Genomic DNA, 12,689 nt, shown 5'->3' with positions numbered 1-12,689 from the left:
TTTCCCATCATGTTTCCTTCCACCTCACTTTGATCAATTTCTAATTACTTAAAGATGAATAAGTTTTTTCAAAATTTTATTTACCAAGCTGATTATAATACCCATTTTAAAAGAAGTCAAGTTGTTCCCCTGTCCTGCTCACAGACTCCATACTTAAATGAGGAGCCCAGATCTTGATAATGAGTTAAGAATAGATTGAATGTTATTCTGTTTTTTCGTCTTCTGTTTGTAATTCTGCTAATGTTTATGATGTTAATGGTGTCTTATCCACCCATTCAGATGCTGGAACCAACTTGGTTACAATAGGAAAGATTTCCTTCAATCCAAAAGATGTACTAGGTCATGGAGCCGGGGGAACATTTGTATTTCGGTAAGGCAAGGAGAGTTATATTATAAACTATGATAATATATAATTTTATCTATTATCTGCAAAGAAAGCATCACAGCTGCTTTTGAAAACATAACCCTTCCTGTCTGTGTCAAACTGCACCCAATACTCCAAGTAATCCCATTGTCAAGTTTGCCAATAACATGATGAGACAGCCTACAGAGAGGAGTTAGAAGAGTTCAAGGTCAAGGTCAAGAGCTCAAGCCAGGCAAATTACCTGTTCCTCAATATCAATAAGACAAAGGAGATGGTTATCGACTTCAGAACTCACACCACTCACGCCCCTCTTTACATCGGCAGCACAGCAGTGGAAACTGCAAACAGTTTCAAACTCCTGGGAGAGCACACTCACACAACCTTTCATGGTCCCGGAGCACATCCTATACAATCAAGAAAACTCACCAGCATCTCTTGTTTCTGAGGAGGCTGAAGAGAGCTGGACTGTGCACAATCTTCTACAGATGAGCAGTAGAGAGCTTCCTAACATGTTGCATCACCGCAGTGGACAGGAAGGCTCTACAATGGGTAGACCATAAAATATAGGAGCAGAGTTAGGCCATTTGGCCCATTGAGTCACGACTGATCCTTTAAACTGCCCAATGCATCACCAGTATCAAGGACATATATATATAGAAAGATGCAGAAAGGTGGTATCCTTCATGATATCTTCCATATATACAGAAAGCTAGTGATATCATGAAGGATACCACCCGCCCTGCTCATGGACTATTTGTCCCACTCCCCATCGGGGAGGAGACTGCAGAGCATCCATGGCAGGACCACCAGATTCAAAAACAGTTATTTTCTCCAAGCAGTAAGGCTGATCAACACCTCCACCCACTAACCCACGCCACCACCACTTCCTTTCAGCCACGTTATGTACAAACACCTATCGTTTCCTGTCGGCCATCTTATGTGCAGACTGTCCTGTGCCTAGTGTCACTTTATATACATACAATGAATCTGTGAATATAAGCTATCTTATTTATTGTGTTATTCTAAGTTATTGTGTTCTTTATTTATTGTGGGGTTTTTTTGTTCTGCATCTAATCCAGAGTAACAATTATTTCGTTCTTCCGTATATTAACGTTCTGGAAGTGACATTAAACAACCTTGAATCATGAAGCGCAACCCAAACACTCCTTGCTGCACCTCCTTGCAGATAGTTAAATAAAAGACATTGATGGAGGGTAGGGAGGGAACATAAGAAGTGAGGAGGTCTTTCCACTGCTTGGGTCTGTTCCACCTATCAATTCAATAATGATTGCCACTCAATATCCATTCGTGACTCTTGGTACTATATCCATAACAAAGAATTAACAAAGAATTGCTTCTCTTTTTAATCTGCAATTGAACCCCAGTATTAGCAGCAATTTCCAGAGAGAGTGATCCTCACAACTATTTACACAAAGGAGTGTTCCCTCATATCAGCCTTTCAGTTGTACAGACTATCAGAGAAGTGATGTAATGAAACATTTTTCATTGTTTCTCTGGAGTTTTATTAATGATGAACTTCATTTTTATAAAGTTTTTTTAACCTGTCCATTTTGTATTATATGCACATTGAAGTAACTTACATATATCCTATTCACCACCTAGGGGGACCTTTGATAACCGTAATGTTGCTGTGAAAAGGATTCTCCCTGAATGTTTCAATTTTGCCAACCGTGAAGTTCAGCTCCTTCGGGAATCTGATGAGCATCCTAATGTCATTCGCTATTTCTGTACTGAAAGGGATAAGCAGTTTTATTATATTGCAATCGAGCTGTGTGCAGCTACCCTGCAAGAGGTGAATTGGGGCTTTCTATTTAACAATGTGGTTTTTCACCAATTTTTTTGAAACATATTCTCATTGAAGACTTTAGAGTAACCTGGTCAATGTTTACAAGATGACAAAGAAGGCTGACAGCAATAATCTGGGTAAAATGTGCACATTGTGCACATTCAAATGGGGAAGAGCGTTTAAAGTCTGAAATCAGGTATTAAAGGCAATCATGGGCTTCTTCTTTCACACATAGGCAACAGTGTTATGAACTATATTGTCAGTGGGGAACATCAATGTGCATGGTTTAATAGATTATAGATTAAGGAATAAAGTGAGAACATAGCGAATAGTGATATATTAGGTATAGTCTGTATGTAATCATTGTGTTAGGACGTGAACATGACTTAGAAATTTCTTCAATTAAAAAGAAATGGTAATAATTTGTTACGTTAATAATCTATCACTTGAAGCTATCAAAAATACTTTTCCTCATCTAATATCTTTTAATGTAAGATCATGTAGAAGGCTACGAAATGTGCCAAGGATACAGACAACATGTGATGCCAATACTTTAATTCTGCGAGCATCAAATGTGAAAATGAATCCAAATGAACTTTAAGAACACTCACCTTACACATAAACTTGAATGTAATGTCTATTTGTTGCATAACCTACCAGGTAGATGAGATTAGTGAGAGGGGGTTTTATATATATATATATATATAATATTTTCTACAAACGTTTGTATAATGCGACAGTGTAAAAGATCTTGATACCTTTACCTAGCCTGAGGAAAAATTATTCAGCAATGTAGAAGGAGTTTTGTAGCGGAGTATAATCTCTGGGAACATTTGATAAACATATTCTCTGAAGCGAATATGTTTAATATTTGCCCTGTATTTAATCTTGGGGGTTTCTAGTTCTGGTATTCTATTTCATACCACAATTGCTTATTGATGATAAAACTATTCTTTAGGGGTGTGGATTTAATTTTATATTATGTTAAGTGTGAAACATGTTTTATTAAAGTAAAACAAGAAAAACTGGAAAGCTAAAATATTAGACAGTATTTATGGAGAGAAACAACAGATTTAACATTTCAGATCACTTTAGTTCTGACCCACTGGGTATTTCTGATATTTACAGTACTAATTTCAGATATCCTGTATCTGTTCATATTTTATTTTGCTTTATTATTCAGTATGTGGAAGATTGTAAATTTGACCATGTTAATCTGGATCGAGTCACGGCACTCTTTCAGACCATGTCTGGCCTAGCTCATCTCCATTCCCTTAATATTGGTAAGATCTTTTTATGCTCACTAAAATATATAAAACTATTACAGTGAAAAAAAAATTAACTTATGAAGTGTAGATTGCGTTTTTGTTTATTAGCTACTTGGTCTAATGATGGCTTTGTGGACAAATACAACGATGGGTGGAAGGGCAGGTGGTTTTGAAGAAGCAGGAAGTCTGCAAAAAGATTTATACAGATGAGGAGAGTGGGAAAAGAAGTGGCAGATAGAATACGGTGTAGTGAAGTGTCTGGTCATGCACTTTGGTAGAAGGAATAAAGGCATAGTCTCTGTTCTAAATAGGGAACGAATTCAGAAATCCAAGGTGCCAAGGGATTCCCTAAAGTTAACTTACAGGTTAAGTCCCTGAAGCCAAATACAATGTTAGCATTCATTTTGAGAGGACTAGAATATAAAAGTAAGAATGTGATGCTGAGTCTTCATAAGGCACTGGTCAGACTGCACTTGAAATATGGTGAGCAGTTTTGAGTGCCACGGTAATGTAGCAGTTAGCACAACTCTCTTACAGCTTGGGGTGTCGGAGTTTGGAGTTCAGTTCTAGTGTACTCTGTAAGAAAGTTTGTATGTTCTTCCCGTGTGCGTGTGGGTTTCTTCCTGTGTACCAGTTAGTAGGTTAATTGGTCATTATAAATTGTTATTTGATTAGGTTAAGGTTAAATTGCTGGGTAGCACAGCTCAGAGTGCCAGGAGGTCCTGTTCAGTGCTGTATTTCTAAATCTTAAAAAAAAGTCTAAGAAAGGATGTGCTGACATTGGAGAAGGTCCAGAAGAGATTTGTGAGAATGATCCCGGGAATGAAAGGGTTAATGTATGAGGAGCATTTAATGGGTCTGGGCCTGTTCTTGCTGGAGCTTAAAAGAATGAGGGGGGATCTTATTGAAATACTGAAAGGTCTAGATCAGTGTTTCCCAATCGTTTTTAGCCCAACACCCCCTAATACCTTCATACTTGCCAATGCCCGCCTAAAGCACCTTCATACTTGCCAACACCCTTCTTAGACCACCAGTGTTTAAAAAATGTCTACCATATGCTAACATGAGAAAAATGATACTGCTTTAAATTTTTATTTATCTTTAAACCTAGCTTACACAGTACCTGTGCACTGTACAGCAGCTTCGTTATCAATGTGCTTGATGGATTTTGGCAAGAGTTGAAATATCTAGTTCAAGTTTGACAGCAAAAGCCTTAAGTTTCCATCCGTAACAATGTCCAAGTGGTTTCTGTTTTTTGTGAGTACGTGGTTCACAGCACTGAAGCCTCTTTCAACAAGGTAGGAGGATGGAAGTGCAATGAAGAGCAGTTTGGCTCTTCTCCAGAGACCAGGAAACTTCATATGACAGTGTAGCCACATACCACAAAAGCCAACATTTTTAAAAGCAATTTTTCCTTTTTCAGCATTCTAAATTTCAATAATTTCTTCTTGCAAGTTCTCTTCCTGTTCTTCCACCTTGCAAAGAAATGGATTAATTACCCAGTCCAGAATTTCCAGATCGTTCAAATCCTTGATTCTGAAAATCCTTCTTCAGTGACTGCAGGTGTAAGCAGTACTCTTGCAAATCATTGTCTGTGAAAGAGAGTGCGATACTTTCCATGCAGTGAAATTGTGAGAACATTCTTCTCCCAATGTTTTGCTTATACATTTCCTATTTTCCAATAAAAGCAAACACTGCATTTTTTGACTGGATTAAATTGAAATTCTCACCCTGCAGTTTCCTATTTAGAATGTACATTTTATCATACCAATTGGCTAGGTATGCCACATCTCCATGTAGAAGTTCAATCTTGTTTCCTTAGCTCTTGTTGACTTTGAGCAAAAATTCAACCGCCGTGTCGAAAAGATCAAAGAAACATTTTAAGCAGCAGCCTTTTGACAGCCAACACACTTCAATGTGAAGAAGCAAGCATTCAAACTCTTCATCGTTCTTGGCATAACTGGCGAAATATTCTGCTATTTAATGAATGAGCTTTAATTTTGTTGATAACAGATATTACAAGAGTCATGCTTGAAAAAAGTCGCTGGCTGAGGTTTTTGGCTGTGAGATGTTGACAATGAATTACACAATGGATTGCAAACAAACTTGGAATTTCTTTTGTAAATCCCATTACACCAGCATGGTGACTTGTCATATATGATACTCCATCTGCTGCACAAGAAATCATATTCTTAATCAGAATACTTTTGAGCTCCTCGTAAATTGATTTTCCATTGATATTTGTCTTTATCTTGTTACAAAAGAGAAATCTGTTCATGAACTTTTCCATTTTTGATAAACTCTGCATATGCTATTAGCAATGCCTCATTCAGTTGTATCACAAATTCTGTTTTTTGTAGCTCTGTGCATAGTTGATACTCAACGTCTTCACTCATTTTGTCAATACCATGAGCTACACAGTTATTACTCAGAGGAATTGATTATAAAATACTGGTGTCCATCTTGAGAACAATGGTGAGCACTTCTGTACAATAGGCATTATTAACCTTTCACCAATTGTATGAGATTTTCCACACTTTGCTATTATTTTGGAAATGTTATAAGAAGCAACGAGGCCACTATCCAGGTCATTTTTAGCTTTCTTGGCAAATGACTGGAATGTGCAAAGCTTTTCAAATGCTTCTTTCATCTTCTGAAGCTGAGTAATACCATAAGTAGCCTTTTCAGTGTGTCTTTTACAGAAGTATTCCTGCAATCTTGATGATTTCGGGACTTCATTAGACAGTACAGTATTACAAATAAGACACATGGGGCATTGCTTATCCAACAGGAACAGAATAAAATCATACTACAGGTATGTTACATTGTATTGACGCACTTTCTGTAGATTCTGGTTCTTAGCAGGATTAGAATTCAAGGCTTCACCTCCTTCAGACTTGTAGAGATTGCACCTTACGTATTTATCCATCATTAACAGGGCTAAATTAAAATAAAAAATTAACACAAACTGGAAATGTCTATCTGATGTTGATGATGGCAGCGAATTGAAACAGATGGAATGATGTTTGCGGCACACAAAGGAGCAGCGAGGCAAAGGTGAAGACGATCACAACAGTGAAAATTACATTGACACGGATTCAGATTTGAACCTGAATTTTAGTTGGAATAGAACTGGTGTTCAGTAGGCTACCTTTATACTATTCCAGTTAGCACAATTGACCAATCACGTAAGGTCTCATAATTATCGTGCCATTGTTAAGGTGTCGCCTACTGCCCCCAACCCTGTCTCCAAAGAATCTTGAATTCTCCCCGACGACTTCTGTTTCCTTAACTTAGGACTCTCAACTTCCCCCCATTGGGAATCACTGGTCTAAATAGAGTGGACATGGAGAGGATGTTTCCTGTAGTGGAGGAGTCTAGGACCAGAGGGCACGGCTTCAGAATACACGGACATCCCTTTAGAACAGAGATGAGGAGGATTTTTTTTTGCCAGAGGGTGGTGAGTCTGTGGAATTCATTGCCAGGGACAGCTGTGGAGGCTTAGTCATTGGATATATTTAAAGTGGAGGTTGATAGGTTTTTGATTAGTAAGGGTGTCAAAGGTTACTAGGAGAAGGTGGGAGAGTGGGCTTGAGAGGGATTATAAATCAGCCTCTCCTTGCCTCTTAATATTTGAAAGGCAAGTTATTATGTAAAGTCACAGGTTGCTAGCAAATCTAATCTATATTATTTCTGTGAATCTGGGTTCTAGTCCATCGTGACTTGAAACCACGCAACATCCTCATCTCCCTGCCAAACTCTCATGGAAATGTAAGGGCAGTGCTCTCGGATTTTGGCCTGTGTAAGAAACTGTCTGCTGGACATCACAGTTTCAGCCTACACTCTGGTATACCTGGAACAGAGGGCTGGATTGCACCTGAGGTTTTACAAGAGGATCCTAAAGACAAGCCTGTAAGTTTTCATATTCAGTCAAACACATTGATTTTAGCAGATCCGTATTACATGGGTATAAATGAAGTCAGGGCATTAATCTGCATTAATCAACAAATCGTCAACAATTGGGTGCAATCTCATATGGACCCTGTAAAATCATTTAGATTCCATCCATAAAATTTGTCTTTCCTCCGAATCATGCTGACTAATCTGTACTATATCTTCTATGTTCTGACCTACGTAACTGATTTTTCAGATGTCAATTTATTGAAGTGTGGAGGTTCAACATGTAGGTGTAAAATTTGCTGGGAAGTCTCTGTCTTTGGTCCGCCATTCTGTATTGAATGTGGCATCGAATGCTGAATGTTCAATTGAGACAAAAATCTTGAGAACTATGAGTAGGAGGCTACGCATCAGACTACCACTAGGAATCAGGACAGGTGTACAAGGCTGACATTGATGGATGGACAGAACTGCGCCTTACAGCTCCAGCAGCCCTGACTTGATCCTGACCTCCAAGGCTAACTGTGTAATTTATGGGTTTCTTCCAGGTACTTCAGTTTGTTCCCACATCCCAAAGATGAGCTGGTTGGTGGGTTAATAGGGGTGGCACGACAGCATAGTGGCTAGCATATAACACCTTTCAGTGCCGGTGATCACTGTTCAATTCCCGCCGCTGCTTGTAAGGAGTTTGTAAATTCTTCCGGTGATCACATGGGTTTCCTCCCACATTCTGAAATATATGGATTACTAGGTTCTGAGCATCCTATGTTGGCACAGCAGCACGGTGACACTTACGGGCTACCTCCAGTACATCCTCAGACAGCATTAGTCATTGATGCAAAAGACGCATTTCACTGTATGTTTTGATGTATATATGACAAATAAAGCTATTCTTTAATAGACCTTTAATCTTTACTGCCAATTGCTTTTCATGCATTGGTGAGTTCTAGAATCTAGGGGGGTGTCGGAGCGAATGTGGGGAAGATAAAATGGGATCAGTGTAAATGTGTGTTTGATGGATTTTTCGGATTGGCTGAAGGGCCTGTGTCTGTGTTACTGACATCAAGTTCCAGGACAGGTGAACAGGATGGGTAAGCTTGACTGACACCAGGACTCAGGACAGCTGAACAGGCCTAACATCACTAACAAAGAACTCACAATGGGTAAGCAGGACATATAAGCAGTGATAGCATCAAAATTCAAGACAAGCACAGTAGGACAGTGAGTCGAAATTTTCTTCATAGCTCATTATTTTGGGGATTATATTTGTCCATATCTAGTCACTAAGTATACAAACTGCTTGTAACTATTTCAGTCTTTCTAATGAAGGTACTCCCTCAAAAAGAGGTGAATGTTTTGGAAACAATTCAGCGGAAGTTTACTAAACTATTATCTGCAATAGGTGATGGTGAGGGAAGTTTGGACAAGCTAGGTTTGTAACTGCTGGAGTATGAAGTGAAAGAGGGAATTGTTTGAAACATACAAGATCCTGAGAAATATTTGCAAGGTTGGAGACCTAGGTTCTACCATTCCTCTTAAAGAAGGACATAGGACTAGCAGTCACTGTTTAAAAATAAAGGGTTGTCCATTTAGTAACAAAGATGAGGTGATTTTTTTTTCTCTCAGAAGGTCACCTTTAGAACTAGCTTTCATCAGAGGGTAGGGAATAGACTACCTTTGCAGGTAGAGGTAGAGAGGTTCTTACTAAACGATGGAGCAGGATTAAAGGGCTAAGTGGCCTATTCCTGTGATTAATTGTGTGCTGTGGGTAGGGAGTTTCTGGATTTTGACTCGGTGACAATAAAGACTGGTGATATGTTTCCAAGTTGGGATGGCATGTGACTTGCATTTGATAGTATTCCGATGTGCTACCTGGTGATGAGTTTGTGGAATTGGGAGATCCTGCACAAGAGGCCTACGCTAGGAAATACGCTGCCTTGTACAAATGCTGGTACTGGAGGGATTGAATGGGGTAGCAATCAAACTTGTCCTATAAGGTGTCAAACTTCTTGAGTGTTTTTGGGAGTTCATTCATCCAAGCAAGTGGGAATTTCTCTTTGTGTTCCTGTCATTTTGATGTGGTAACAGAGAGGCCCAGCCACTGACCTACTCTTATAGTCACTCCATTTGAATTTACGTCCCCAAAAATATTAATGTGAGGGACTGACGATGAATGCCCTCTTTATTTAGAATCAGTCAGTGATCTGGGACATCAGGAGACGTAGAGGCAGGCAGATGGCGGAAGATCAGGCTGACCGAAAGCACTAAAAGGGCAGACTGAGAAGTTCAACCATGGGAGACTGGGGGGAGAATCTGAAAGACTTTAAAGCAACAAGAGAATAGGATGAGGAATCTAGTTACAATCTATATAATTGGCTTAGAACATGGGCATGAGTTTATTGTATGCTGATAATATAAAGATAGGTGGCAATGTAAGTTGTGAGGAGAATGCTAAGAATCTGCGAGGGATATACAGTAAGTGAGGGAAAAAATACAATATACACTCAGTGGCCACATTATTAGGTATACCTATACAACTGCTCATTAATGTAAATATCTAATCAGCCAATTGTATGGCACCAATTCAATGCATAAAAACATGTAGGCATGGTCAAGAAGATCAGTTGTTCAGACCAAACATCAAAATGGGGAAGAAATGTAATCATAGTCATAGTCATACTTTATTGATCCCAGGGGGAAACTGGTTTTCGTTACAGTTGCACCATAAATAATAAATAGTAATAGAACCATAAATAGTTAAATAGTAATATGTAAATTATGCCAGTAAATTATGAAATAAGTCCAGGACCAGCCTATCGGCACAGAGTGTCTGACCCTCCAAGGGAGGAGTTGTAAAGTTTGATGGCCACAGGCAGGAATGACTTCCTATGACGCTCTGTGCTGCATCTCGGTGGAATGAGTCTTTGGCTGAATGTACTCCTGTGCCCAACCAGTACATTATGTAGTGGATGGGAGACATTGTCCAAGATGGCATGCAACTTAGACAGCATCCTCTTTTCAGACACCACCTTGAGAGAGTCCAGTTCCATCCCCACAACATCACTGGCCTTACGAATAAGTTTGTTGATTCTGTTGGTGTCTGCTACCCTCAGCCTGCTGCCCCAGCACACAACAGCAAACATGATAGCACTGGCCGCCACAGACTGGTAGAACATCCTCAGCATCTTCCGGCAGATGTTAAAGGACCTCAGTCTCCCCAGGAAGTAGAGACGGCTCTGACCCTTCTTGTAGACAGCCTCAGTGTTCTTTGTGACTAAGTGACTTTGACTATGGAAAGATTGTTAGTGCCAGATGGGGTGGTTTGAGTATCTCAGAAACTGCTGTTTTCCTGAGCTTTGCATGCAGAACAGTCTTCAGAATTTACAAAGAATGGTGAGAAAAAAAGCTTCCAGTGAGCGGCAGTTCTGTGGGCAAAAATGCCTTGTGAATGAGAGAGGTCAGAAGAGAATGTCCAAACTGGTTCAAGCTGCCAGAAAGATGGCAGTAGCTCAGCGTTACCATAGTGATGTGCAGAAGAGCATCACTGAACATACAACATGTCGAAGTGGATGGGCTACAGCAGCAAAAGACTGCAAACATACGCTCAGTGGCCACTTTATTAGGTACAGGAGTGTATAGTGTTTAATAATGGGAAGTGTGAGGTTTATACATTTTGGCAAGAAGAATAGAAACGTGGAGAGTCCATCAAGTTCCTGTCTCATTACTGTACTCCAGTAGTTACAAATCTAGTCTGTCCAAACTTTCCTCATGTGACAACCCACCCATTTCAGGCATTAATTTAATAAACCTCCTCTGAACTACTTCCAATAAATTAATCTCTTAAATGATTTAAATCTATTAAATGTTCAAAGGGATCTGGATGTATTTGCACTAGAAATATAGAAAATTAATAAAAAGTACTACAGATCATTAAGAAGGCAAATGGAATATGTCTTTCTTACAAAGCAGATGATATACAAAAGTCAGTCAGTCTTCTCACCACTGTACAGGAGTAATGTTTTGGATTCCTTAGATAAGGATTTCCTTGCCTTGAAGGTGATTTGTCAAAAACAAAACATCATCTGATTGGTTCCTGGGATGAGAGATTTGCACTTTAAAGCAAGATGGAGAAGAATAGGCCAGTACTTGAGAAGAATGAGGGGCGATGCCGTTGAAGGATTCTGACAGGACTTGACAGGTTTAACGAAAATCGTTTAAAATTCGTCCAGTGTTTTTTATTTCAGAAAGGGGTATTTGAAAATGTATTTGTAAACAAAGGTTATTATGCTGTATGCTGTTAACGGTCACAAGAAATCGCTTTACTAGAATTACATAAAGCATACAATACAGAAAGAAAAACAAATGATTAATGAAGTAGTAATAGTACAGAAAACAAAATAATACTTAACATTTAGTGAGCTGATCTCCACAAAGCCCAAGTCTGACAAACTTTTACACAGTTTCTCTCTCTCCTTCCCCTCCCCTTCTCCCTCTACCTCTCTCCTTGTCTCTATTTCCATTTCTTAGCACTAGTCACGACCAAGCCTAAGAGAAGATATCCAGCTTGCACAAACAAATTGCCCCTTTTCATACCCTTCAAAATCCCTTACTCTAGTACTTTCCCTTGCTAATGATAATGCACCTGCACATGACCTCACCTTCCTTAGACAAACATATATTCATCATTATCTACTCTTAAGGTTATAGATTTGCACTCCTTTTATTTTCTCAAAACATTCCCACTTCAAGGCTAACACCATTTTGTCTTACAAACTTCTATTGTTTTTTTAGCATATACAATGAGGGATTAAATTTAACTTTCTTTACAGCAGGGTAGATGGTGTGAGGATGCTTCGATTTGCATTTTGCATCTAGAATCTGGGCACCTAGCCTCAGCTAAAGGGCTTGGCTGTTTAAGACTGGGACAAAGAGGAGTTACTACTCTCAGATATATATCAAGAAAGCAGCATCATTCATCAAAGACACCTACTATCCAGGCCATGCCTTCTTTTCACTTCTACCATCGAACAGGAGGTACAGAAGCTTAATGCCCCACACCACCAGGTTCAGGAACAGTTATTACCCGACAACCATCAACATGTTATCCTCCGCACCTTCTGCCATCTCCACAGGGATCCTACCACTAAACATATCGTTGCTCCAACCCCCCCCCCCACCGCTCTCCACAGGGATTGCTCCCTCCATGATTCCTTTGTCCATTTGTCCCTTCTCACTAATGACCTTCCAGGCACTTGTCCTTGCAAGTAGCCTAAGTGTACTGCTGCCCACACACCTCCTCTCTCACCCTCACATAATAGGCATCAGTATTCAGCACAGGTATGCACAAGGACAA

The 12,689-nt window shown here is 39.5% G+C and overlaps 1 protein-coding gene across 1 annotated transcript in view; it reads left to right on the top strand.

The window, feature by feature from the left end:
* LOC134351874 (serine/threonine-protein kinase/endoribonuclease IRE1-like) overlaps window positions 1-11,432 on the top strand; it is a 71,319-nt gene extending 59,887 nt beyond the window's left edge. The window contains exons 14-18 of the mRNA XM_063058715.1: window positions 280-370; window positions 1,988-2,177; window positions 3,355-3,454; window positions 7,152-7,351; window positions 11,393-11,432. Of these exons, the coding sequence (XP_062914785.1) occupies window positions 280-370; window positions 1,988-2,177; window positions 3,355-3,454; window positions 7,152-7,351; window positions 11,393-11,422 (611 nt within the window). The 3' untranslated portion in view covers window positions 11,423-11,432. The remainder of the gene's footprint in view (window positions 1-279; window positions 371-1,987; window positions 2,178-3,354; window positions 3,455-7,151; window positions 7,352-11,392) is intronic.
* The last annotated feature ends 1,257 nt before the right edge of the window (window positions 11,433-12,689 follow it).

Source organism: Mobula hypostoma, chromosome 9 (genome assembly GCF_963921235.1).
Source record: "Mobula hypostoma chromosome 9, sMobHyp1.1, whole genome shotgun sequence".
NCBI lineage: Eukaryota > Metazoa > Chordata > Chondrichthyes > Myliobatiformes > Myliobatidae > Mobula > Mobula hypostoma.
The sequence above is the reverse complement of the archived record's forward strand: the minus strand, read 5'-3'. Positions and strand labels throughout refer to the sequence as shown.